The sequence below is a fragment of the Antedon bifida genome, chromosome 1 (assembly GCF_963402885.1).
Source record: "Antedon bifida chromosome 1, ecAntBifi1.1, whole genome shotgun sequence".
Taxonomy (NCBI): domain Eukaryota; kingdom Metazoa; phylum Echinodermata; class Crinoidea; order Comatulida; family Antedonidae; genus Antedon; species Antedon bifida.
The window spans coordinates 22545550-22572621 of record NC_136226.1 but is presented as its reverse complement, the minus strand read 5'-3'; the positions used below and the strand labels follow the sequence as shown (position 1 = coordinate 22572621).

At 31.0% G+C, this 27072-nt stretch overlaps 1 protein-coding gene across 1 annotated transcript; it reads right to left on the bottom strand.

The window, feature by feature from the left end:
* Window positions 1-685: 685 nt before the first annotated feature.
* On the bottom strand, window positions 686-21360 carry LOC144845280 (activin receptor type-2B-like). The gene is made up of 8 exons (XM_078702477.1): window positions 21250-21360; window positions 16431-16488; window positions 16209-16282; window positions 12871-13221; window positions 11317-12035; window positions 6036-6171; window positions 5758-5888; window positions 686-4918 (listed from the first exon to the last, which is right to left on the bottom strand). Exons 2-8 carry the CDS (start codon window positions 16448-16450, stop codon window positions 4748-4750), a joined length of 1602 nt encoding a protein of 533 aa, XP_078558603.1. The 5' UTR covers window positions 16451-16488; window positions 21250-21360; the 3' UTR covers window positions 686-4747.
* Between the last annotated feature and the right edge of the window lie 5712 nt (window positions 21361-27072).

The window sequence follows — 27072 nt, the reverse complement described above, 5'->3', positions numbered from 1 at the left end:
CGTTTTACTATTATTTAGTGTATTAAAATTGTAGTCACATATACAAAACAATTTCATCATACCACAATTGACCATTTTCTAGACTGGGGTGAGAGTAGGTACGATTATGAGTTTCGCATTTACAATGTTCGCAACCCCCACCCGTACCCATGCTCTGCTTGAGGAGAGGGGTTGTTACGTTTCTCTGTACCCTAGTTGGATCCATCTGCAAGAAGACAGCCTTTTTACCCACGTGGCTAATCACGAATAATACAGATTCAGAGGTAATTATAACTAAAAAAGATTAATATGCAAGCCTAAGATTTCGAATTCAAGACGCATATACAAAACAAAGATATACGCAATATACTATAATATTTAATAATGAATGGGCCAATATTTATTAGTGACAGTAACTTTAAAAAGCAGCCATAAGCACATTGAATTTTGTCTTCTTATAAATCTTAAAATAGCAATGTCTGCTGAATAATGGATTCTAAAATAAATGTGAACTCTAACTTTCAACACGTCGATCTGTCATCAAAAAACAAACCCCGGTATCCAATCTTATCTCTATTTTTATATATCAAAAGGTCTTATTTATCTATCACAATTACCATACAATACTGTACGCTTTGCTCGTCATTATACAATGTAGATAGGTCGAAAGCCAAAATATGTCACATTAAATGGATACACTGCCATAAGAACATTACAAACTAGTTTTAATTAGCAAAATAAATATGTACACAAGAAAGTGAAACCAAATCGAATTTAACCGATTTAAAAGAATACTCACTTGATGAATTGGACCAAATTTGTTTCACTAATACAAGTACTACAATATTTCTTATGATATGGAATTAAATATGTTTTAAATAATTACTATACTAACCAGAAACAGTATATAGCTTTCATTAATTATGCATAAACATTCAGAGTACGGTATGTTTCGATCGAGCTATGAAACCGATCCTTAAAACTAAAATGACCATAAAGTCATAAAATTGAAATAATTTACATCGCCTAAAATCATTATCATTAGTGTTAATACAGTATTTTTATCGTTTATAAATTCGTTCAATCATTTCATAAATATAATAAGTTATTTTTTATATTGTATTATGCCAATCAACTATAGTGAATATTACATCACCCAGGTAATCATTGAGGTAGAAAATAAATAGTAATTCAAGGATATTCATGGAATACAGAACATGGAATACTACAAAACAAAATCATCCGTGGCGAATATACATACACAAACAGACAAATTGTTTAAAGTTCCTTTAAAATAAGTTCAATTTCAACGGTATTGCCATCTCAGCAAGCAGCGACCCGTGTCAGTCCTGCATCGCCGGATCAGTGTGGGATTTTTAAAACGCAAAACGGATGACTTCATTCTGTATTACTACTGTTACAATAAAATACGTCAGTGGCTATATTTATATCGAAAACATTATATTAGGAAAACCCATGGATAGTTAGAATTATTTTAATTTTAACTATGCCTAAACTGATTTTGGTCGAAAAAAAATATTTGCACATTTTGTAGAATTTCGTTTCCACATTAGTTAATGTGATCGTTTTTAGCGGCGTGATGTTTGAACACATTGGTGAATTATGAATTTGTACAGATTTGCACATTTGAGGATACCGTGTTTGCACAAATGTGGATGTTTACACATTTGAGGGCAAAATGTTTGCAAAAATGTGGTTGTTTGTACAAAATGCGACTTTTTGCACATTTCACGGCTTAACACCCTATTTTGGGAGACCCCTATTCAGGTAACATTCCTAGGGAGACACTTTCCTATGGAACAAAATGAGGGGAAATATGTTAATAGTTAAACCAACTCCAAAACTATTCTTAAATTAATTGTAGTAAAAATTTAAACGAAATCTAAAAAGTATTAATATCAACATAAATACATATATATATTGGCCGAAATGAATCCACAATGATTAAATCAACCATCAACTATCTGTATAATGATATAAAAATGATTCTTTTTATATTACATTTTTAAAATTACTATTTTAGTAACATTAATTAATTTTATAAATAGATATGTCAAACAAATACATTGCGTAGGCCTAACAGGGTACTGAAGAAACGATCACATTGGTTTGCGTAGGCCTAACAGGGTACTGAAGAAACGATCACGTTGGTTTGCGTAGGCCTAACAGGGTACTGAAGAAACGATCACGTTGGTTTGCGTAGGCCTAACAGGGTACTGAAGAAACGATCACATTGGTTTGCGTAGGCCTAACAGGGTACTGAAGAAACGATCACATTGGTTTCTCATTAGGTTCACAATGTAATCAATACTTATGCCCTACAGTAATACATAAGGCAAACATAGCAATCTGTCTGAATATCCTGTTTTTTAAAATGGCACATTCATTACTTTAGGCCTACTACATAAATAGGTATATTATATATTTCTTCTCGTCCCATATCATTATTTCATTCTCGCCCCCATACAATTTCATTCTTGACCCCATATCTTGTAATTCTAATGCACACAGCTGGTGGGTAACTTACAATGATAGAGCAGTTCACTTACATAAACACAAGAAAAGGTTAAAGCAACACTTGACATTTTGTCTGTCTTATTCAAATTCCTTTAAAAAAGGAAAGAATTTGAAATAACACTGATTGCCATATTAAATAAGTTTGTCTAAAACCCATTACTACGATAATCTTATATAATATAACAAATCTATATTGGCATAACATATAGATCCCAGTTTAAAACATTTGCCACTTAATAGTAGTGCAACAGCTGTGTGTAAATATCATATATTATATAATTCAAGAAGCAAAATAATCCAATAATGTTCCCTTTATACAAAAATAAATAAATAAATTGTATTTTTCCCGAGAAGTCGTATACCATATACAATCACATTTTAAAGCTTTCAATATCACGATGTTCTAAATCTAACTAAGCAATAAACAAATAATTCTTGACTTTACTTATAATTGCCAGATACCAGAATTACCTTTATTGAAAGCGTAAACACTCAGGTTATGAAAAATAGGAAGCCTAAGTGATTACTATTTACAGCCATGGAGGAATTAGACTAATTCCTCTATGGTATAGTAACATCATTAATATAAACGTTATGGAACATTATTAATCTTTTCATATTATTTTAAAGCATAGTCATGTGATACTGGTATAAAATCAAGATAACAACAACATCTGATCAAAATCAAATTACCCATTGACATCAGGGACGGTCGAAGGTGGTTCACTGGCTGAAGGGGGCGACATTTTCAACTGGTGAAGCCTTGTTTGTGTTAAAGGGAGCCAGCAATCTGCGATTTTTACTTTGGATTTCACCATGAAACCCATAGACAAGAAACAATACAAAATAAAGGGTATTAATTACCTGGGTAACTAGGGCAACCCCTGCACCGCCCTGCATACAATTTGATGAGAATTCACAGCCTCAAGCATTCCCTCAATATGCTTAACTAGTTCACACTGACATTTCAATATTTTCTAGATTGATAATCTTTTGCATGCCTTTCTTGTGATTTTCAATTTATCAATAACTTGTGATCGTTACGTGTTAGGTTATGTAAACAACTGTTCAATAATAATTTCAAAATATTTTTACTAAGGTGCCCCAACTTAGATAGCACTTGGTACAGTACATTGAAATTGTGAGAATTTAACAAACTGTTACTCTTACATTACAATGCATCCCTAAACCTTAGACAGACAGTTTATACCAATTTCAATATGGATGCTAGTTATATGGCATTTATACAAATGCATAAGTTGAAGTCGTAGCAAAATCACAATTTAAATTTTTTTTTTATGGGAAAAAGTGACAAAGTTTACAAGTTATCTATTTTCTTGAACACAGAACACACCTGTCGGCTGATTAACGGCCCTTTATACTACCTATGATAAATATACATTTTCCTACAGAAAACAAGAGATAAGTTTCCTCCTAGAACTATAGGATAACCATTCTTTTTACTGTCTTTGATGAAAATAATTTTTTAACAAAACTAATATAATGAAGTCATGATCAATAATAACAATAACACTACTAAGTGAGGCTACATTTAAGGGTAAGGTGAAGAAGTTGGAGTTTCACATTCTTAAATAAAACAATATCAATCTACAAACTGCTGGATCTTCTATTGGCAGCTACCACATTAAATAACTTTTTGTATTTCATTAATTTAATAATAGAGCCGAATTTGGAACCAACATAATTTAAAAGTAGTGTGTTCCATTTAAATTTTTATTTTATTTACAAAATATGATAGGGCATGTATGCTATTTATAGACAATGGGGTACTTCATTGCATTTGCATTTCAACAGAAAAACTAATATAATAATTGATTATGCAGTTTAAGAATCTTCAATTAATTCTGGCAATAATAATGATATCACTCAAAAAAGAACTTTTTTATGTACATCCAAACTATCCACACATATAAATTTAGATCAATAAATCCCATATGAACTATTTACATATAAAATTTACTCATAAAATATGGACCATAAAACCTTAAATTAAAAAGAGGGAACTGATTGTTTCCTTAATCAATGTTTTCAGTCTAATGCATGTTTTTACTCTAACCGAAATTCAGGGCAGTTTAATGTATGGCGTATGTAGAGTCAAGAGTTTATAAGCTGTATACTTTTCCATAGCTGAATGATTAAGTCAAGTCTTACAAATGAGTTACTTTAAAATACAAATCTTTCCAAATCTGCAATATTCATAATATAATGTTCATATGCTGGATTCCTTGGTAGGCAGTTCATCTATCATGATGCCAACTGAACTTGTGTTAATTGTACGACTGAGTTGTGATACCCTTGCTTCTACACATCCGGCTGATAATCTCGCCTCGGCATCATGATCCCAACACTCTTCAATTGTTGCACAATATGTTTGCATCCCCTAAACAAAAATATTTTTTTGTTAAAAATACAACATTTATTAATAATCAGCAATCACTTAATATTCTTTTATTTAATTGACAGCTAAAGGATATTTGAACGTTAACTAAATATTATTATTAGCTTTGCCATGTATATTAATTTGTTATTTTATCATAGATTTACATAATTCATGTAAATCTTGAAAGCAATATTATGTTCAAAATGTCTTTATTTATCAATGTAAAATAAAAATAGAATCATTGGAAAAACTAAATTAAAAAAATTGTTGTCATGATTTTTTGTAAATTGCAAAGACAGAAAATAGTTACAGGTTGGCCTCTTGCTGAAATAATTCACAGTAAGTGTGTTCAACTGTTTTAATTCTAAAATTCTAGAACAGTTTTTCAGCACATGAAATATTCTCGCTATTAAACAGTTATTTGTATATTACAACACAACTGATTGTATTCTTGACATTTGATTGGTTAATTACTCATCACATGCCGTATATTAATTTCACCATAACCAGCACTCTTTTAATGTCACTAAACAAAATTTTTTACCTGAAAAAAATGTAATTTAAAGCAAAAAATGGCTAAATTGGCTGCCAGGCAATGGATAGTGAAAAGTGAAAACATTATGTTTTTCTTTTTTTTTCTACGGAAGTGATTAACTTTATTAACTCTTAAAATATTCTTACCATTCAACTCATAAACATTCATGATTTGTATAATATTATATATTAAGGTTAGTTAAATTAGGCTATGTATAAATCATGTTTTCAAAGGTCGTATTGTGGTTTAAAACTGAATGTTGAGAATTAAAATGTACATGAAAAGATTGTTACAAAAATTGTACCTGATGTTTCAGCCAATGCTCTCTAAAAGTGGGACGCAATTTTTTCTCAACCACTATTTCCTGCATGTCCTCTAAAGAAGGTGCCAATCCAACTTCCTCTTCAAGCGGTAGCATGTATTCATCAACAATCCCTAAGAATTAGAATGCAAAAGATCTTAGTCATAAACACCTGATGCTTTGTTTATTAACAATCATAGGCATGAAATTAAAGATTCCCTGCAGATTCAAAATTAATTCTCTATTGTATAAATGTAGTTTAGTTTTAATTGAAAATTTACCATCAATAGGACATCTAGTAGCCAGCTCCCACAGGACCAATCCACAGGCATACATGTCAATTCTCAAGAATGCATCACGATGAAAACTTACTGCCCCTTCTAAAATCTCTGGGGCCATGTATCGTCTTGTACCAACCTGAAGAGATAAAATGTATAATACATGGGTCACTACTTAATAATAGAAGCTAATCCATACCTTTGTTTCAGCTGTTAAATTGCTTTTATCCATGAATCTTTAGAAATGCCGTAATTTTCACATACAATTTATTATTAAACATTACATAGTATACAAAGAATGAATGTTTATGATTGGAATGGTACAAATAATGTCATGTGGTGAATAATGAAACCATTCCATGAATAGAAACATTCATTATTTTTGTTAACATCTAAATAAATGTCACTTATATTAAAATGAATAAAAGGTAGGCTTACATTTGATTCACATTGAAACAGTAACATTTATTTGTTTTTGTTCATAGGCCTATTTACATTGAACAACAATAATACAGTATATATTTGATTTTCTATAATATATTAAATATTATATTTATTCGGATTTATAAAAACACCTACTGTAGTGTAATTATGTCAATGACCAATCCTAAGCCTAACTACGCTAAAGCGCTTAGGCTAGAAAGGCAGTGAAACCATTAAAGATGTATTGTCCCCCTGAAAAAATAATTCTTAACAAAATTGTTTTTGAATATTCCATTTTAATGTAACATAATAGTTATCCACTTTGACAAAAATTGGATTGAAAAAAAATGTATTTACCTGAAAAAAAATGTAATTTAAAGCAAAAAATGGTCAAATTGGCTGCCAGCCAATGGATTTTTGGTTGAATTTTACCATTTATTTTGTCATTTTATAAGTGAAAACATCATTTTTTTAGATTTTTTTTCTATTGAAGTGATTAACTAGATTTAAACTAGAATATAACATATTCAAAGTCTGAAATAATTAATCTTCATTTTTCATGTTTTTGGGGGACAATACATCTTTAAATGTTAAATGTATTATTACTGGTCCTCAAGTTTAACTGGAAACTGAGGAAATTCGGATTAGGCCCTCCACGGACCCACGGCAGCCAGCAGTGCAGCGCCTACCAGATCAGCACACCGGGAGACGAACCCCTACTTTTTTCGAATAGTGTATCAAGTTCTTTAACGTGCACTGTTAAGTACACGGGACCAACGGCTTTACATCCCATCCGAAGGACAAGGCAATGAGAGTAAAGCATCTTGCCTAAGGATGCAATTACGCAACTGATCTAGGCTAATTCTGTTTTTTCCAAAGATTTAAAACTTCTTGTAGAGTTGTTCCCATTAATTAATAAAAACCATACAAACGATCTAAAGCTAATTCAAATACTTTTTTGGTCTAAATTTAATAGTAAGTATCTCTCCAAAAAATGTTATTTCTGTCCCGATATACAAGTGCGATTATTTAGAATGTATGTTGTTATTGCTTACATGAGGTTGTCCACAGAATCTTGAGATTTTTTTTTGTACATGAGAAAATGGGAAAAAGGTAAAAATTGATCATTAAATTGTACATACTATTGCAAGCCACGTGAACCACAATCGTTGTTATTTATTTATTACACTTACATTTTATGACTTACATGACATGCAGCCTCTATAAAATGGGAAATGCTTGGGAATACCGATACTGTGCATAGCTTATTTGTTGAGAATATAGATACCTTTCTGTTGAAAAATTTGAAACTTTTCAGGCTATATCACTAGGAAAATACGATTAAAGAAAATGGCTGAGTTTAATTCCATGCTCAAGTATAATCCCACCTATGAGCACTAGCCAATCACCAAGTCACATACAGCGTTTGTTTTAATTGGCAAGAAAAAATGATGTATCATTCACCAAAATTGAATTATACTAATAGTTTGAAGGCTTTATAACGCTATACACAAAGTTAATACAATTCAATTGGCCATTCCAAATTACCTGACCAAGAGAAAATCAATAGCCATAAAGCCTACATACAATGTGCTCCTGGTTTTTATGATTACTGTAATACCTACCACCTAGAAAAACTAAGTTTGTACACCGCGGCATTAACACCTACATTTTGTAGGCAAAACAAATGGAAAAATCGTAACTTTTCAGCGAAATACTGGGTTTCCCCCATTGTATAAATAAAATCTGGCAAAAACAGAAAGACAATTAATGCAGCAACTAGACAATGTCAGGCTAGGCCTATTGCTAGTGTACAATGTTCGTATGGTACTGGTGTTATACCAGCTAGGCCTACAAAACTAAACCTAGCTAGGCTAGGCCTAATAGGCCTTCCACGAGAGGACAATCGACGCGAGCTACTTACAGTACGTTGTGCATTGTTTTCTCTTTTTATCATAATTTACCATAAAACCTACATTTAAGACAAGGAATGACCTGGTTTAATGTTTTTATTTAAGTAATATGTATGCATTATTTTTACAAAACGTCAAAATCGTAGGAATGGGTCTTTAACCAATTAATATTTATAGTTTTTCAAATTTGGTAAAAGAAATTAAAAACCTTTAACAAATTTGGGTAAAGAAATGTTTTCCTTAACACACATCCCCCACCAGCCCACTAATTTTGGATAAATTCAGATACAAGACTTTCCCATCTTTTTCGCTAAATTTTGCATGCAGATCCCCATGGGACTATGCAGTCATAAGGTAGTTGATGATACAAGTAAAATGGATATTCCCCTAGACACAATAAATGTACTCCTAAATATACTTTAAACTGCAATCATCCAAGAGAATGTTCACAATCCGTATCCCAATCTTGCAGCTTCTTGCATGTATGGTGTTACTCAGTTGCACAATCAATAATTTTTTGGGCGAATTAAATAGATTTATGAGCAAGAATTGCTGTGTGACTTAGTAACGAGCGCCGATTAAACCAGATTTTTTGCCCTTTCTTTATACCTTGCACTATGCTTACAAATTAAAGATAAATATTCAAATCTGTTGGGTTATCCTGTTTATGATTTACAGCTACTGGGATTTTCAAAATGTTGTTATTGAAAATGTGATCCTCATCACAATAAAGATACTATTACTAATACTGGATATTATGCAAATAGTAGAATATTTAGCTATGTATAATCATATCATGATTATCGCTGTCATTACTGTGCAAGTTTCAATTGTACTTTACTGTATGATTTATTTTTTAAACAATGATGTACTACTGTATACAGCACTATAATTTCAACTAATTCCTAAACATAAATGTTACAAAGACTTAAATCATTGTTTGCGAACTCTTACTGTTGTATTGTTGTTATATTTATTGTTATTATGTTTTTGTAATCAATCATATAGAATGTAATATTTTTGGATAAAGAGTTTGGCTGGTCTTATTAACTAACCAAGGCACATATGTAAATTAAAATAATGTGGCACTCAGTCACAACCACAAGCCTCATTTCAACTAAATTCCCAACATAAATGTTACAAGGAGTATGCAACATTTTAGATTTTAGAAACAGGATCTTTGTCAACATTTTTTTACAAAGCAAGCACTACAGCATTGTGTATAGTATAAATGGATTAGTTTATTAATGTGTAGTTAGCTTTAAATTGTTCAGCAAGTTTCAAGAAGAATTCTAAGTATCATAATGAGGATACAAAGTGACACCAATTCCAACAGGACAACAAAGTTAACATCGTACAGTACAAAAATATGGTTTTCTGCAAGATACCATACCAATCTACAAATATGTTTCAAATAACAAAGGCCCACAGAAGTATATAAAAACCTATGGTTGTTATGGTTGTATAAGAACAAAGGGAATGTAATAAATGAATATCACCCATAAAATGTAATATAAAGTAACATCTTGAGTACCAGCATCTATCGATACAATATTTCAATCATATGCCACAAAATAGATGATATATGGAGCAAATATCATGCAAAGAAAATTTCCCGTCTGTTATGTGAGGTTTAGAATAAATTAAAAAATGCAACATAAATCATATACTTGTACTGAAAATTTGTCAATTGAACAAAGAGGTATTGATTAAAATGAAAATGTAAAATAACCTTGTAATTATATCATCTTCCACAACTTGACTTTAGATTAAGTATTGTGTGGTAAATCGCTTTAATTAAAAATTACAACCAAACGCTGCATTTTTTGTAAAAAAGTTGTGCTAGAAAGCATCCAATTTTAATTTTAATAATAATAATAATGGAAATTTGTAAAGCGCAAGCATCCGTCTAAGAAAGACGCTCACTGCGCTATTGACATTATTACCCCAGTCATTTTGGATCAAACACGATGGAAACATACTCCCATAATGCAGCTAGTAATCAGCGCAAAGTTGTGTCTTGAAATATTACCGGGTACCCATTTATACACCTGGGTGGAGAGAGGCAAACGTAAGTAAAGTATCTTGCCTAAGGATACAAGAAATGCGGCTAGAGTTGGATTCGAACCTCGGTCTCACGATCAGTAGTCCAACGTCCAACACACTGCGCCACACGCCGTATATTTGCTTTTTAAAAGTTCCCTTAATAATGGAAAAATCCAATAACTGTAATGTGTTTCATTTCATATCAACATTGACTTTGAATGGTATTGCATAATAACAGAGATACAAGAAATTTCCTTTAAGAATGGTGACTAGACATAACAATGTTATTGTTTAAATTGCATGAATATGTACAGTATTATAAAAATACCTTTGGATACATTTTATGTTAGGCTGTCTAAACTCACTTCAACTATTTACAAACTTTGTCATAGCCATTTAAAATGTGTTTCAATTCCCAACTTTTCATTTTTTCAAATTATTAAATTTCATTTAATATTAAATACAAAACGGCAGAAAGTCAAAACGATACGATGTAATCAACTCATAATGCATTGAATATGTCAATGTATACTATTAATGGTATTGTGTATTTGTATCGTGATCATACACAATGTAATGCAAATTACAAGAAGGTAGTTTTGGTTTATGTCAAGCTTATTTTAATAGCTTTCCTCATATGCACGTTTTATGGAAACAATAAAACAAAATTTAAAAAAAAATATTATTTGAGAGCAACAAATTTACATCATCATCATCAATACTTTATAGAATGTAGCATCAAAAATATATTTAGTTCCAAATTTTGAAATATTTTCCTTTTATATTCTATTTTGTGTTATTTTCGAACATCTCTTGACGGCAAAACTGTTGATACTCCCAAGCTTATCAAAAATAATGTATACATTTTAAATAAATAAAAACCAAAAGAAATACAACTATACCTGATTTTGAGAATCGCAAGGGTTCTTTCCAAACTCAAATTTGACAGCCAGGCCAAAATCAGCAATACATGCAGTCATGTCATTCTTCAGCAAGATATTTTTACTCTTAAAATCTCGATGAGCTATAGCAGGTTTTCCTGCTGAACTCGTTGGAAGAATATCTTCATGAAGGAATGCAAGACCATGTGCCATTGACTCTGCAATTTTACACATCTCTGCCCAGGTCACAGTGTTAGCTTTCAAGTAATCATAAATAGAGCCATGAGGATGGAACTCCGTGATTAGCCACAATTCTTGGTTTAGGCCTTTATCTCGCATTTCTGAACTGATAAAATGAAGTAGGTTTGGGTGATTCATGTGAGGGACATTGTATATTTCTTGCTCAGTCTGCCATGAGAGTTTGTCTTGAATCGGAAAAACTTTAACCGCAACATATTTATTGCTTACAGCTGAGGTTTCAGCTTTCCAGACTGCACCAAACCTCCCCCTTGCTTTAATTTCAATTAGTTTTAAGTTCGTTGATAGTGAACCTGGAGATGGTGTATGAACCAGCAATGGCTCATTCTTCATTTCAATTTGGTATGACTCAATGTTATGACGTCTACACATCCAGTAGGCAATCACTAAGAATAATGTAATAGCAGCTAAAGGCACCAATGAGTACATCATCGTCAGCAGTAACATCTCTTTCTGACTTCCAGTGGTTGGTGTGGGATTATCTTTAAAATATAATTCGAACAAAGTTATTTAACTATACAAATGTTCCCTTTTGTTTACTAAAACTTCATAAAAAAGGAAAGGTAACATAAAGATGTACTTAGGTTGACAAAGACCTCAACTCAAACTTTGTCGACTTTCAAGCAACTGAACAGAACTGAAAATATCTAGATTTTGTCAAAATCGAATATATCAACTACTTTTAGTCGCCAATAATTCATGATGATTCAGTTATGTTCAAATGAAAGCAACTTATCTCAACTGCACTATTCTTTTACATATTTTGTGTAACTTTATGTTATGTTAAGTTTCTGTCAGTTGCCTGGAGTGCTCATATCAACCAGTTGAGTTGAGTTTTGTCACGAAACCATAAGCATGTTTCCAGTCGACATTGAATTTCAGAGAGTTGGGTTGAGCTAATAAAATAAATTAATAACGGTAATGATGACCGAGCTAAACACCTATATTTAGACAATTTTAAAACAATCATTAGTAGGAAATTATTTAAGCATTTTTTTAATGCGGAGTGTGTTTTTTTTCCTGTAAAATGTTTGAATCTGGTAAACGTAACTAACTCCAAGCAAATTGAAAACATACTTTAATACTAGTAGATTGATATAGCCTACAGTAATAAAAAAAATCTCTGAAAAGTGATCTTAGCTCTCATGATTCAATATTTAAATTTTCGTTCAAAAAGTATATTTTGTACTAAAAAAATGTACAGTATAAGGTAGCATCATAATAGCCGTATAAACAGAAGATTAACATGTATTGTAAATTATACCTAATGACAACCATAAATCCATTTTAAACTTTAAATAAAATATGAAAAATTACCATTTGGATAATAATATGAAGTTGTGGTGGGCTTAGGATCTGGAATATGTGAAAAGTTGCTATTACAGTGGTCTCGTGAGCAACAGCAAAATATGAAGACCTCAATTTTTGGTTCCACCTGTCGACTAATACAATAGTCAGTATCTGTGCATTTATCCTTGGTTGCCTCACTCCAACATCCCTGCAAACTAATTTGACCAGAAGATTGGTTCCATAGTGTATAACAATGAGCTGTACCCAATTCATCATCAGGTTTGCATACTTCTGTGCTGTTGTGACAATTTTCTTTGCCTTTTGAACAATGACAACTTAAGGCCTCAACTGTAATAACATCAATCAGCAGATGGGTTCCTGATAAGTATAAATATAAACAAATAGTAATTGCATTTAAAATACCCTATCCTTTTAAAAAAATTGTTCATTTTCAAGATTTTTGTAGTTTACTCTTTCCTCTATTGTACTGAAATGTTCTTTTAGTATTACCTATTTATGATATCTAAATTAATTATTATTATTATTATTATTTTATATTACTTTTATTGTGCTTTTTACAATTACTGCCAAACATACATATTTAAAACTACTTTACAACATTTTTCCAGGGTAGTCTAATTAATCAAACAGTAAAGAGAGCATCAATATGTATTTAACTAGATGCGAAGATGATGACCTGTAGACTTGACTTGTGAAGCTTGAGGCGCTGGTTCGGTTCAGTTTACTATATGTTTACCCATATTGCATAAAGGTCACATTGTTTGCTCATAGCTAACTTTTGAAACCTATCCTATGAAATGTTTTTGAAGATATAAATTTTGCTACACATTACACAAACCTGTGATAATGTCATTTACAACTTTATGTGGGAGTGCCACAAAATCCATGAAATGGGATAAAGTGCTGTTTTTAAGATCTATTATATACTGTAGTATCACTTTTATAACGTTACTTAAAATAAAACTTAGTGTATACAAAAATTGAATATCAAAAACACTAAAATCTAGTATCATAAATTAATTAAGAATTCGTTTATTTGCACATTTGTACAATTTATGTAGAAGCTAATAGTATTGTTAGTAAAAAATCAATAGTCTTTAAAATAAAACAAACACATTAAAGCATTCTAACATGGGGGCCGAAAGAATAAAGGAACTGACTGACCGACCAACCAATCAACAAAGATATTATAAGAAGTTACATGCTAATGAAACCAATTACTATTATGTTTGGAATATTATCTAAGGCTATGCTCAGACCCATGGCGTTAGACCGTTTTAGCATACAATGTTACTAGCAAGGTCACATTACAAACCGCAGAGAAAAAAATGAGGTGTTCAGACCCATAGCGTACGATTATCGTTACAACGGAAGTGCGTCATTCAGGCTGTTTCTAGTTGCATATTCTTGTGCTCATACCCACGTGTTTCATCATTATTTCCACTGTATATAGACCTAGATCTTAGCCCTACAAAATTAGGACAAAATTTGCCGTAAATAAAACATACCTCAGCATTTATTTTTTTAAATATAGTAAGCCAAATTTCTGTTTTTATTGTTTTTATTTTGTAGTAAAAACATCTCCCCCAGGCTCTTGTGTTGTTACGAAAATAAAGCAGGCCTCCTGATGGAGATTGTATTGTGTGTAAAGCACATGGAGGGAAATTGCGATTAGTCTGTTGAAAGTAACCCTAACTTGCTAGTAAAAAAGATACAGCTCCCCTTGTTTACTGAATTTGTTAGGAGTTAGGGGGTTTTCAGCATTAAGCTTGTCCAGTCTAGTCTGCCTTGTATACTGTATTAAATAAATGAGTGACTTGTATTAAATAAATGAGTGACTTGATGTCCCACGCTAGTTTTTAACTTAAATGAATGCTCTACTGTAGCTAGGCCTAAAAGGGGATGGGACCCTATGTTTAAATACAAGGTGCATTTATTTATTTCATTTGTTATAAAAAATAATGGTATCAGTTGATACATGTAGTTTTGAGCTAGCCTAGTTTTTTTTCAACAGTTGTATTTGTAGTCTAGTTAGGCCTTATTTATTCTGGCCTTTTTTGTTGTTGAAATCCATCGCACACATTCTCACACGTTCTGATTGGATACAAAGTTGAATTGCAGTAGCTAAAACGTTTTCCACTACAACGCTACAAGCGTTGTACGCTAATCCCCAACTGTTCAGACACACATTTTCTAAGCGTCGTACGCTAAAACGGTCTAACGCCATGGGTCTGAACAGGGCCTAAATCTGATGGAAGCATGAATGATCAACCAACTCACCGAAGAAGTGAAGTCTACAGTATGTGTGGTCAGGAGCAAACAACATTATTTAGCACCAACTTAGATTTAATCCATCAAAATTAGAATTGTTATAATTATTAAATCATTAATTTACAAAAAATGTATGATTAAAAGACTTTTTCACAAAAAACAGTTCAGACTCTATTCCATTTAAATATGAAAGAGGCTGATTGCACAACACGACAGCTCAGAATATTTGCAGTCAGATAGGTTATTACAAAATATGAAAAATATTACAAAATATGATGTAATGTAACACACAGAAAATTGAATTAAAAAGTTAAGGATTAAATTTAGGATGTAATGTAGATTATGGTTGGCTAGCCGATTAACATTATTTGTTTGAATTTAAATTGTTGAACATATCATGTAATGAATGGCAAGGTAGACTATAGAAATGTTGGATCCTGTACACAATTTGCTTTACTTAAGGTTTATAGTATAAAACTGTTGTGTAAAAAGCCAACAAAATGTGACATTTTTATTACCTTGATATACTGTATTTACAAATGTTGATATTATAGAAAATACAAGGCTTGTTGATTCAAGGTTTTATTGATAAAGTTTGTTTGCTTATTTTATCCTAAGTAATCATAGACTATGCTCATAGCAAGGTATCATTAGAAAAAAAACATCAAATCACGTTACAAATCAACAATAATACTAACACTGATTATTGTCATTTAATTATTAACTATTGTTTCATTGTTTGTAAGTTAGTAATTATAATTAATAATAATAGTTTAATTTTATTTACATTACAAATTAAGAATATTATTGTAAATATATCCCAAACAAAAAAATTCTTCCAAATAAACTGAAAAGTAGATTTAGTTGAGTCAAACTCCCACTCCAGTGGGTAACTTGGAACAGCCACAACTGACCAGTCAGATGTCAAATTCTATGGCAAAACACCAACAAACAGAATAGTCTTTTGCGAGTCTCTTATTAGTAACTTATTCAATCAACAACAAAATATCTCAAAATGTGACTTTACAGTAGGCCCAATGAATTAAAATAATTAAAATGAAAAAAAACTTTACCAAGTAAAAAAATGGTAACGATCATCTTGGTTGCGTTTATACTCATCATGGAAACATAGAAGTGGTTGATCAATCTAGTTAAGGAAAGAAGTTTAGTGTTACTGTTACATATTACCAAAATAATTCATGTCCATTATGACATAAAAACAAAACAGGTTTATTTTTATCTCAGCAGTGTAAAAGGGGTAACTGAATACAATATTGCTGCTAATGGTTACTTACCCTTTTATAGTTGAAAACATTATATTATATAATGCAAATAAAGATATCTTCAGTTAATCTATAAAAAATAAAAAGGTATTTTCAAAAAAATGATAATGTAATTAAAGCAAGTACAGTATTTGTCAGGATTGCGTCAAAGGTACTTTCATACTTTGTTTTATAGGGGCAATTTAATAAGGAATTAATTAAATTTCACTTAGCTTTTATGAGTATTTTGTGCTTGTTGGAGAGTGGGAAAAACTGATTTTATGAGAGACATATAATTACATAACTCATTTTTCTGGTTTGTGAATTTGAACATACACTGTATTGATATTAAATGTATGTTGACTAATTGTACTTGATAACAAATTTAGTGTACAATATCTAACAAAATAATAATTATATTTATTTACAGTACTACCATAAAAAAAAAGAAGCCCATCTCGAAAAGAAGCACACTTGTGATTTGCAAAAGTAATCTCTAAGCCCATCTCAAAATGATGCCTACTGGGCTTCTTTTAAAGATAGTCTCTATTTGAATGTTCTTGTTTGCTTCCTTGGACAAATATGTAAAATTGTCTAAAAAATGATTATATACTGTAGTAGCAATTCACAACATTTATTTCTAAAAGAAACCTCTTCAGTTTGCAAAAGAAATCTAAAAAAGAATCTCAAAATTACCATTTACGGTAGTATAAGAGGGAGAGAGTAATTTGATGTTTGTTTACCTCCGCCAATAAGGTATATGTAATCAATCGCGTGTGTCTGTTTCGTTGTCTGTTTGTCTGTCTGTTTATTTACAGGATTACTCAAAAAATTATTGCAAGATCTTTACCAACATGAAAATACAGATAGATATGTGGTCAAGCACCACCCCATTAAATTTTGGAGGCAATCCAGACCAGGGTCCCAATTCTGGACCTCTTTTTAGTATTATTTTCAGATCTGCTAGTGTTGAAAGATAGGACAGAATTTTCAAAAGCCGGCGAGCAGTTTTAAAGTAACAATAAAATGAAATTGCATTTTCTCGAGAACTACTGTACTTGTCCAAAAAACTTCATTTTTGTACAAGAGGCAAGAGTTATAATTTGTGATTTGTAATTTTACAACATAATTTGATTTAATGTACAGGTTTTTTTGATACGAGTAGTTTAAAAAAGATTTCTTTTCAAATTCACTTTGTTTTTGGCGCTCCTGTTCTATTGTTAGTCCAGGGGCATTCCACAGTATTTGGTCCGTGGGTTTAAAAATTTCATTTATTGATTTTGATGGAACTCTTGGCCATTTCTCAAAGTAGACATGTTGAAGTTTATTAAATAACATTTTTTTTATTTTTCTGATATTGATTTTTTAAGTTATTGAATATTAAATATGAAAAAGTCATATTTGGCGTTACGGACGGGACATTTTTAATCCTATTTATTTCATAAACTATGCATCTTTTTACTGTTTTTTCAACAGATATAGTTACTTTATGTCTCAATAATACATAATCAAGTATTTAATTAAAATTTTGTTGTTTATTAATTTCATACATCCATTTCAAATTCATAAATGTCCCGTCCGCGACGTTTTAGGCGGTTTTTTTACATTTATTTTAAAAGTAATGATGCAAAAATCTTGATATTTCATTTTCTCCTCCTGAGGACTATATCGCATTATATTATGAACAAATTTTTTGAACATTTTAGATTTTGATGAAAATATCATATTTCAAAAATATATTGTTACGGACGGGACATTTTTGTTACGGACGGGACGTATCATTTAAATCCTAATTATTTCACAAACCATGCATCTTTTGAACATTTTTTTGCCAGATATAGTTACTCTATGTCCCTATTGTACATATTCAAGCATTTTATAACACATATTTTGTTTATTAAATTTCATATATACATTTCAAAATTCATAATTGTCCCATCCGCGAAATTTTAATAGTAGTTTTATAGTGTTTTTTACATTTCAGTTAAAAGTATTGATACCACAATTTAATATTTTGTTTTCTCCTTTTAAAACTATATTCAATACATTATAAACAAATATTTTGAAACTTTTGGTGAAAATATCATATTAAAAAATATATTGATGACATTTTTCGTAGGCACGGGATAGACATTTTTGTTAAGGACGGGACGTATCATTTAAATCCTTTTTATTTCATAATAAAACCATGCATCTTGTTGACATTTTTGCCCATAAATATACTGCAGTTACTTTTTTTTCAAAGTAAGCTCCAATTATTCATAATAAAGTATTTTATTAAAATTGTTTATTAATTTCATACTTGCATTTCAAAATTCATAATTGTTACTTCTGAGACGTTTCGATTGGGGGTTTTTCCTCACTTGTGTTTATTGAAGTAATGGCTTTAAAATTGTTATTTAATTCCTAATTTTGAATCATAATTTTCAACTCCTAAGGATATTAAATTGCAATAGATTTAAACAAGTTTTTTAAAACTTGTATTTTTTTATTAAAAAAACATTACTATCAAAATTTATTGAATGTTACGGATGGGACATTTTTTTTATGGATGTGATGACAATATTGTAAGAATGAAAAAGTGTTTTTGTACTGTAGGCTGAGAAGTACTGTACAAAGGTGTTAACTGTTGTTTATTAATCACAAAACATTGTGGTCTGTATTTAAAATAACAATCCACAAAAGAACAATACCTAAATCCAAAAAAACATGACCAGTATGAATGGGAGTATTGGGTGCGGTCATCGCTTTGTAGATTTCATTCTTTGGTGAATTTGCAACCAAGAACCTTTTATAAATCAGATACTAAATAATTAAGGTTGAATTTTAATAGAAGTAGGCCTACAGTTATTAAATCCAAGCAAGGATAGAAGAAAATTTTAGATGCAACTTGGATCCACTAACAAATTCAGACGTCAAACGCCAATTTTTAAAGATTCGCCTTAAATGTGTTAATATCTTGAATTCTTGTTTAATATGCCAAGCATAACTTTTATATTAGTGTAAATAAATATTTTGATAACATTTTACAATATTGCTTCTCATTATAACTCTTCGAATAATTAATTTTATAAATAATATTTCATATTTATGAATTTTAATATTTTCACTTGACATAAACTTTTAAACAGTGTTTCAAAGGTTGAATTATATTTTGATTTGTAAATAAAAGATTACATTGATGTAAAAAAATTATTTTTAAATTTTTTAATAGCAAAATGATACAATTTTTTAACGTGGACAAAGTTGTCCTGTCCGCGACGTTAGAAATGTCCCGTCCGTAACGACATATAAATCATATTTATTAATAAATTTGCAGTTCAATTTTTATAATTAACATTCAGTTATCTAAAACAACTATCTGGCAACATAATAATACAAAACAAATTTTAAAATCTCTTTTAAATGAGGAGAAATATTACAATATGTAAACCTTCTCAAAAGTCATGTCCATTTGCCGTCCTGTCCGCGACGCATACAATATTCATAATAACAATTTTTTTGTACAGTCTTTTTTCTTTTTTTGACTTTCATAATAAACATTGGCCATATATGTATACATTTATACTACTTTGAATCTTGTATTCTTTTTTATTTCTAAGATATGTTTAGTTATATTCTCAAAAATGTCCCGTCCGTAACAAAAAAATACTGTGGATTGCCCCATCACTGAAACTATTACTTTAGTTAGTTGAAAGGCTGGTTACATAACCTTTACACCAAACTCGCATACACATGCTTGTAGTGAAATTAGCCTAAATCACACACAGCATTAATTGTATACACACAATATATATATTTATATATTTTTTTCGCCGGAGAAAATCTTATGTAGGAGAATTATATTATACAGTAGGCGGAGGTATGCACTCTCGGAGTGGCCTTCTAGTTCTAGTTATATTTTTGATACTGGACACATTATTCCATACGCATGAGATAATTTACAAATCATAATATTTTGATATATGATATGGAATGTTTTAGTTTTTAAATGTACTGTATACAATTTTAACTGTACACTAGATAATGTTATGACTAAATATATATATAATAAATAATATAAAATTGTTAGTACAAAGAATCTTTATTACTGTGATTTCAAAATGCACTTCCGGTTTAGTAAAAATCTTTTAGTTTCCAAGTACACTTCAGGTTCTTTTAATTAAGTGCTTCTATTGAGGTCCAGATTTAAACTCTTTGTTAGTAATTATTTATAATAATAAAAGATTCTTAATCTATTTTCTTTACCTACAGTATTCAGGCCTCTCCCTTAGGAAATGCCAAATGTAAATACTGTAGTACTGATAACATGTCTATTAAAATTATAATTTTTTTGTATTATTATGTTGCCAGATAGTTGTTTTAGATAACTGAATGTTAATTATAAAAATTGAAGTTAGTATACGGTACCATATCTTTAGCCACAGCGATTATTTTATTAATAATATTAATTAGTTTTTAGTTTTTCTGTTGGTCAGACTGTATTTGTTAGCCGATCTGCCACTTGCCTAGCCTAGGGCCTAGGCCTACTCTAAGTAGGCTTCCTACCGAAAAAAGAGCATCATGCCATGCCTACCTCTAGGCTCTAGCAGGCCTGGGCTACTACTACTACTAGGCCTATAGTCTACCCTAGCTAATAGTCTAGGCCTACCCTACTAGCCTAGGTCTAGTAGGCTAGTAGTAGAGGCCCTGTAGAGGCCTAGGTAGCTACTGTATGTAGGCTAGGCCTCCTTCGTCCATCATGCATGCATGATGCAAATGATGGCAATGGCAGGCGGCTATTCGACCTGCTGGGTAACAACAATTGATTTATTAGCATGGGCTAGGCTACTACAAATAGCCACAAACCTACCTGATCTGTCTTCATAATTAAACTTAAATAAAACACCAAACATAGTCTACTAGGCCTATTACTCGCGTCGAGAGTGTCGTACACATTCCAGGCCAATAACGTTTCTTTTTTCCCCGAGACGACACGACTGCTGCTTCCAGATCGACTGGCTGCGTTTTTATAATGAATATTTATCAATATGGCACGCCGAACTAGACAAATTGTTTAGATAAAATTATGTTTAGGAAAACATCCACAACCTCTTCCTAATAGTAGCTTGAGTATGCCTAGCGGTATTAATTTTACTCTAGTATTAATTGTTAATTGTTTTGAAATCAAGGTCGATAAGGCTCCTTGATTTAAATGTCTAATGAACCCACTGTAAACTTTTTCATTTCATTAATTTTATTCATAAAAGAGAATATCATTAAAAAGAAAAGAATAAAATACATTAAAAGATTACAAGGCCCATCAGCAAAAATCTAAAGCTTGTACGTGGTTGATGACCTTACAAAACCATAAAACAGTAAATACAATTTAAAAAAAATTAAGTTAAAAAGTATGCTTACATATGAAAAAGTTACAGTAGGATTGGCAGAACTTAAGGCATACTTATTAAATAGATTCAACTTACATAATTTTTTGAATACATGATACATTTTTAACAGTTATATATAAATTGTTCCAGGCTCGAAACAGACTAGTAGAAACTAGTCTTTTCTATTTATATCTATCACAGATATATAATATAATCACAGTTAAGATAAAGTTTATTGCACCTAAGCAATTTATCAATTTTGATAAGTTCGGAGTTTACAAATATCAATAAGAGTATTCAAATTGGAGTTTGATAAAAACAGATTTGTATCATCAGCGAATAAAGTGATGTTAACAATACTTGCAGAATTAAAAATATCATTAATATATATGATAAATAGTAGTGGCCAAAAAATACTGCCTTGGGTATACCATAGTTGTTAATTTTGTGTTCAGAAGAAATTCCATCAATAACATATATAGTTTTTAGGACAGTGCAGACCACCCCTGATACCATAGTATTCAATTGATTGAACATTCAATCGATTGAACAAACAATCCCACTAAAAAAAGAAGAAATCATATTAAAAAGCCATGGAGTACTAACGGTATTCTTAAATCAAACACTAAAAAAATGTATTATATAAAAAACGTTTGAAATCCCCAACGCAATTTAATATATAAAAATTTAAGAAATATTAAAGTATGTTTACCAATATCATCAGAATTAGTGAACATAATTGTTATTCTCGCATTTTATCAAATGCTTCTAATGATGTAAAGCAGACCTGGTCAATTATTAATGAAGTGATCGGCAGACTGTTTCACCTGACACCGAATGTTTTGATGTTGTTAATAATATTAATATACACTTCAATGAAGTAGGAGAAAATCTTGCCCAAAATATTGTCTTGGCTATAGATGAAAACTACAAGAATACCTTAATGAAAATTTTCCAAACTCTATATACTTTAAGCCCACCAATGATTTAGAAATGATCTCTACTCTGAAGGCATTGATAAAATAAACAGTAAATTACTTAAACATTATTATTCCATATATAGCATCACCTCTGTCATACATTTTTAACCTCTCTTGAAAGTACAAGCTGCTTTAGATAGAGCTATTGCCATTGGAATATGTATTGAGTCGTAAATAGGATTCCAATTAATTTGCAAAAGTGTATTATTAAGATCATTAATGGTTGTTTGATTTATGATTTTAATTGTTGTAGATGATGATGTGTTATGTGAAGGCATATTGAGATCATTTAAAATAATATAAATGAGATAATGATTTCAGATGTAATAATACCAGACTTTAATGGTTCAGGATTCAGATTTCTATAATTAGTCAAAATATTATCTTTAGTGCTGCAGTTGTTTCAGTTAGACGGGTTGGATTGTTTATTAATGGAAATCGCCTAGGATAAAGCAATGTTTATTTTCTTTATTGACTTTATGGAGGACCTTTTCACGTTTATCAGTAAAATCAGAGAGTTAGGAGGGCGGTAAATAATACCAACAATAATGTTTTAGATTTTTGAGCGATTTCAATGAAGAATGAATCAGATATATTAGCATCTTTATAGTCAAGTCAGGTCGTAATTTAAAATTTCTTTAGCGTATAGATTGACTCCACCTCCCTCTCTGTCTTATGTTTTTTGTTTATCATATTATAACCATTAAGTTTATAATGATTAATATAGGTATTCTTCTTAATCCATCTTTCGGTAAATCCAAGAATACTAAATTTATGAATGGACTAAATCCGAAATCAGTCGATAATTATGGTTTAGGCGATGTTTAGAATTAAAAGTAAGGATGTCTTAATATATAGTTTACCGAGGCCTAATTCTCAAAATGACTTCAGACCTATTGCTCTCAGTGCGCATTCTATGAAACAATGGGATTCACTTCTTGATCCACTTCAGTTTTTGCATACAAGAATCGAGAAAAGGTGTCAATGATGCTATGATTTCTATGCTTCATAAGATAAATACTCACCTGGAGTGCGCTCTATCTTCTTTGACTTTTCTTTGCTTTCTCTATAACCCCACTTCGTTGAACTTCAACTTCTTAATGTCAACGTTCATCTTTCGCTTTGGATTACGGACTTTCAGATCACACTGTTAATGTTGGCAATTTTAGATCTAAAATTCTTTTCACTAATACTCCCATATCCCTTTCTCAGTCTACCCACTAATGATTTTCAGATCCAGGAAAGTATGCTGATGATACACTTCTAGACTTAATCTACCAAAATTGTGAACTTACACAATCAGTACTGGATTAGTAAGACATGGTATAAAAGATAGTTTTCTTGTTCCTAATTCATCTAAAACCAAAGAAATTATTTTTGATTTTTGAAAAAAAAAACCAAAGATGTTTTAAATACAGTTTATGTTAACGGTATTGACATAGTTAACAAACATAAATATTGATTTTAAACTTAAATGGAATGCTAGCACTGTGCAATTATGTAAAAATGCTGAAATTAATATATCAATGCATAGTGTACTTTAGTATTCTCTTTATTTCCAAAAAATACAAAAATACCAAATTTCGTGTAAAAAACGTCATGTTAAAATATCGCATAACAATGTGTAAGAATCAGGACAGCATTAAAAATGTAAACAATATTTTATAAAAAGTTAAAAAGAGACAGAAATAAAACTTAAGAATTAAGAACTGTAGCAAATTTAGTTGTTTTAGTGACTAGTTTGTTTATAATTCTTAAATTCCGTTAGCGTTCAAATATTGGATTGTTATAAAGTATTGTAGTATTATAAGGTAAAAGGCCTACAATTTTAGTCTTTTAGGTCTAAGGCAGAGACCGATTGTTTACGAAAGTAACTCGCCATTTCTTTTATTAAAGTTGCGGCTAGCTCTTTACAAGTGACACTGTTAAAAAAATCAAAAGATAATCGTTCAAAGAAACATGTTGATATTGAACAACATAGGTTAGAGGTGATACACTCTGGTATTTCCTCCAAACGATGAGGTGATATTACAGCATTAATCATCTATTACACGCTAGCTCCAGGGAATGGCTAATATTGATATCTTTGTGTCAATTATGTATTACGTGCATATAAACAAAACTAATCCTGTTAGACAGTGCGAAACCAAATATCACAACATCAAAAGTTCAACAAGATGAAAACAATTACTGTATTATGTGTTTATACTATTTCAATTATACAAATCAACTTAATAACGACTGAATTTGTTATCTATGACCCTTTTGCGTTTGATGATTGCAAACATTTTACACTTATATATTTTCTTATGCCATCATTTTTTGCTGCAATCATATTGTATTTTTCTGTCGTTTTCATAACTGCGTTATGTTGTTAGTTTGATGTAACTATATTACATTTCAGCTCTTTGGGCTGGAAAGGACAGCAGGAAAGGCGATTTAAAAGGAGTTGCTTTTTATGTAATCAGAACTAAAATAAAAGGATAGAAAACAAATCGATATCTTGCCCCTCTCAAAGTTAGCTAATAATTTTTGATTTTTAATATTGCTATAAAATAAAATTCTCACCTAGGTATTTGCAAATTTCGTAAATGTATCAAAATACGAACATTAAAAAAAAAACGCCCAAAAAAACATTGAGGGCCTACCCTAACATAGCATAACTAATATTTCCGCAATGCAGTTTTAATATGTAACGAACAGGCTCGTGACGCTGTAATAAAAAATCAGTTTAACCACTAACGTAACAAACTTCATTACCCACTAACGTAACAAAATTTAACCACTAACGTAACAACAGTAGAAAATGTTGAGATGTTTTTTTTTTATTCTTGTAAGTTGGAAATCTTCGACTTTTTTGAAGATTAGTTTTAATCCTGTTTTTTTACAAACCTATGTTTTAATTTGTGCAAATGTATCTCTTTACTTATAGCTATCAGTCGCCACCTTTCGTAAAGCGAAAAACAGCCATCTCTTAAGTGACCACCTCCCTAAAACGACCATACATCGTAAGTAATCAGCCTCATTAGAGACCACCTCACTTAAGGACCACTTCTCGACATAATCGACCACTTTTTGTAAGGGATCACCTTCTCTCATAAGGGACCGCGTCTTATAATCCACCCCCTTCCGCAAGTGACCCCCTTTTCTAAAGGACCACCACTTCTTATAAGGGACCGCTTCAAATAATTGACCACCTCTGGTAAGCGGTCATCTCTCTTAAATGACCACTATGGTCTCTTACGAGAGGTAGTCGATTATGATAAGCTTTCCCTTATGAGAGGATATGGTCGCTTACGAGAGGTGGTCCTTTAAAAGAGGTGTTCACTTACGAGAGGCAGTGGTCGTTAGAGAAGCTGTTCATTAGGAGAGGTCACTAACAAGAAATGGTAAATTATAAGACGCGGTCCCTAACGAGAATTGATGGTCGTTTAAGAGATGTGGTCACTTATGAGAGGTGGTCGATTATGAGAAGCTGAAGAAGATTAAGAGAGACGTAAAACATTGAAGGATAAACAGACAAACGTTGTCAGTATATTAGCCAAAAAAATCAGTTTAATTTAGGTAAATGTAACACCATTATTTATCTAGTCAAAGAGAACTGACGAACAAACAGACAAACATGACTGAAACTCAATTCCTAGATTTCCAACTTTCAAAACAAAAAAAAGTTTTTTCTCCTGTTGTTACGTTAGTGGTTGATTTTTGTTACGTAGTGGTTGATTTTTGTTACGTTAGTGGTTAATGGATTGTTACATTAGTGGTTGATTGTTACGTTAGTGGTTAATGTTACAATAGTGGTTGATTGTTACTTAGTGGGTTTTTTTTTTTACGTTAGTGGGCGATACAGGCGTGAGGGACTCAAGTATTCGTAGGTTTAAAAACGAAATACGTATAGACATATACATATAGCGATATTATTAGTGAACTATAATATCTGTATGGTATAAATAATCACGTTCATATAGGCCTACAATCTATACAATAAATATGTATCATTCAGAATTCAATGCATAGTGTGTAGTTGATACAAATTTGATTTATATAAGGATGCGCCTGAATCCAGTACTGTGCATCACAAAACTTTCCTAAAGATTCAGTACGAAGAAATACAGACTTAATACAGGACAGTTTGAACAGTACCAGCAACAAAAATGTGTGGAATCTGCACCACAGCGGCTAACAAAAGTATCAACTTTATTATGAATACACTGAGAATACAAAAATGCATACATTATTTTTATTTTTGGACTAATTAGGGTTTGGACTAATTTAGTGCTTTATAAATTCCCACGGATAGGCACTGCCTTAGTGGTTTTCGAATTT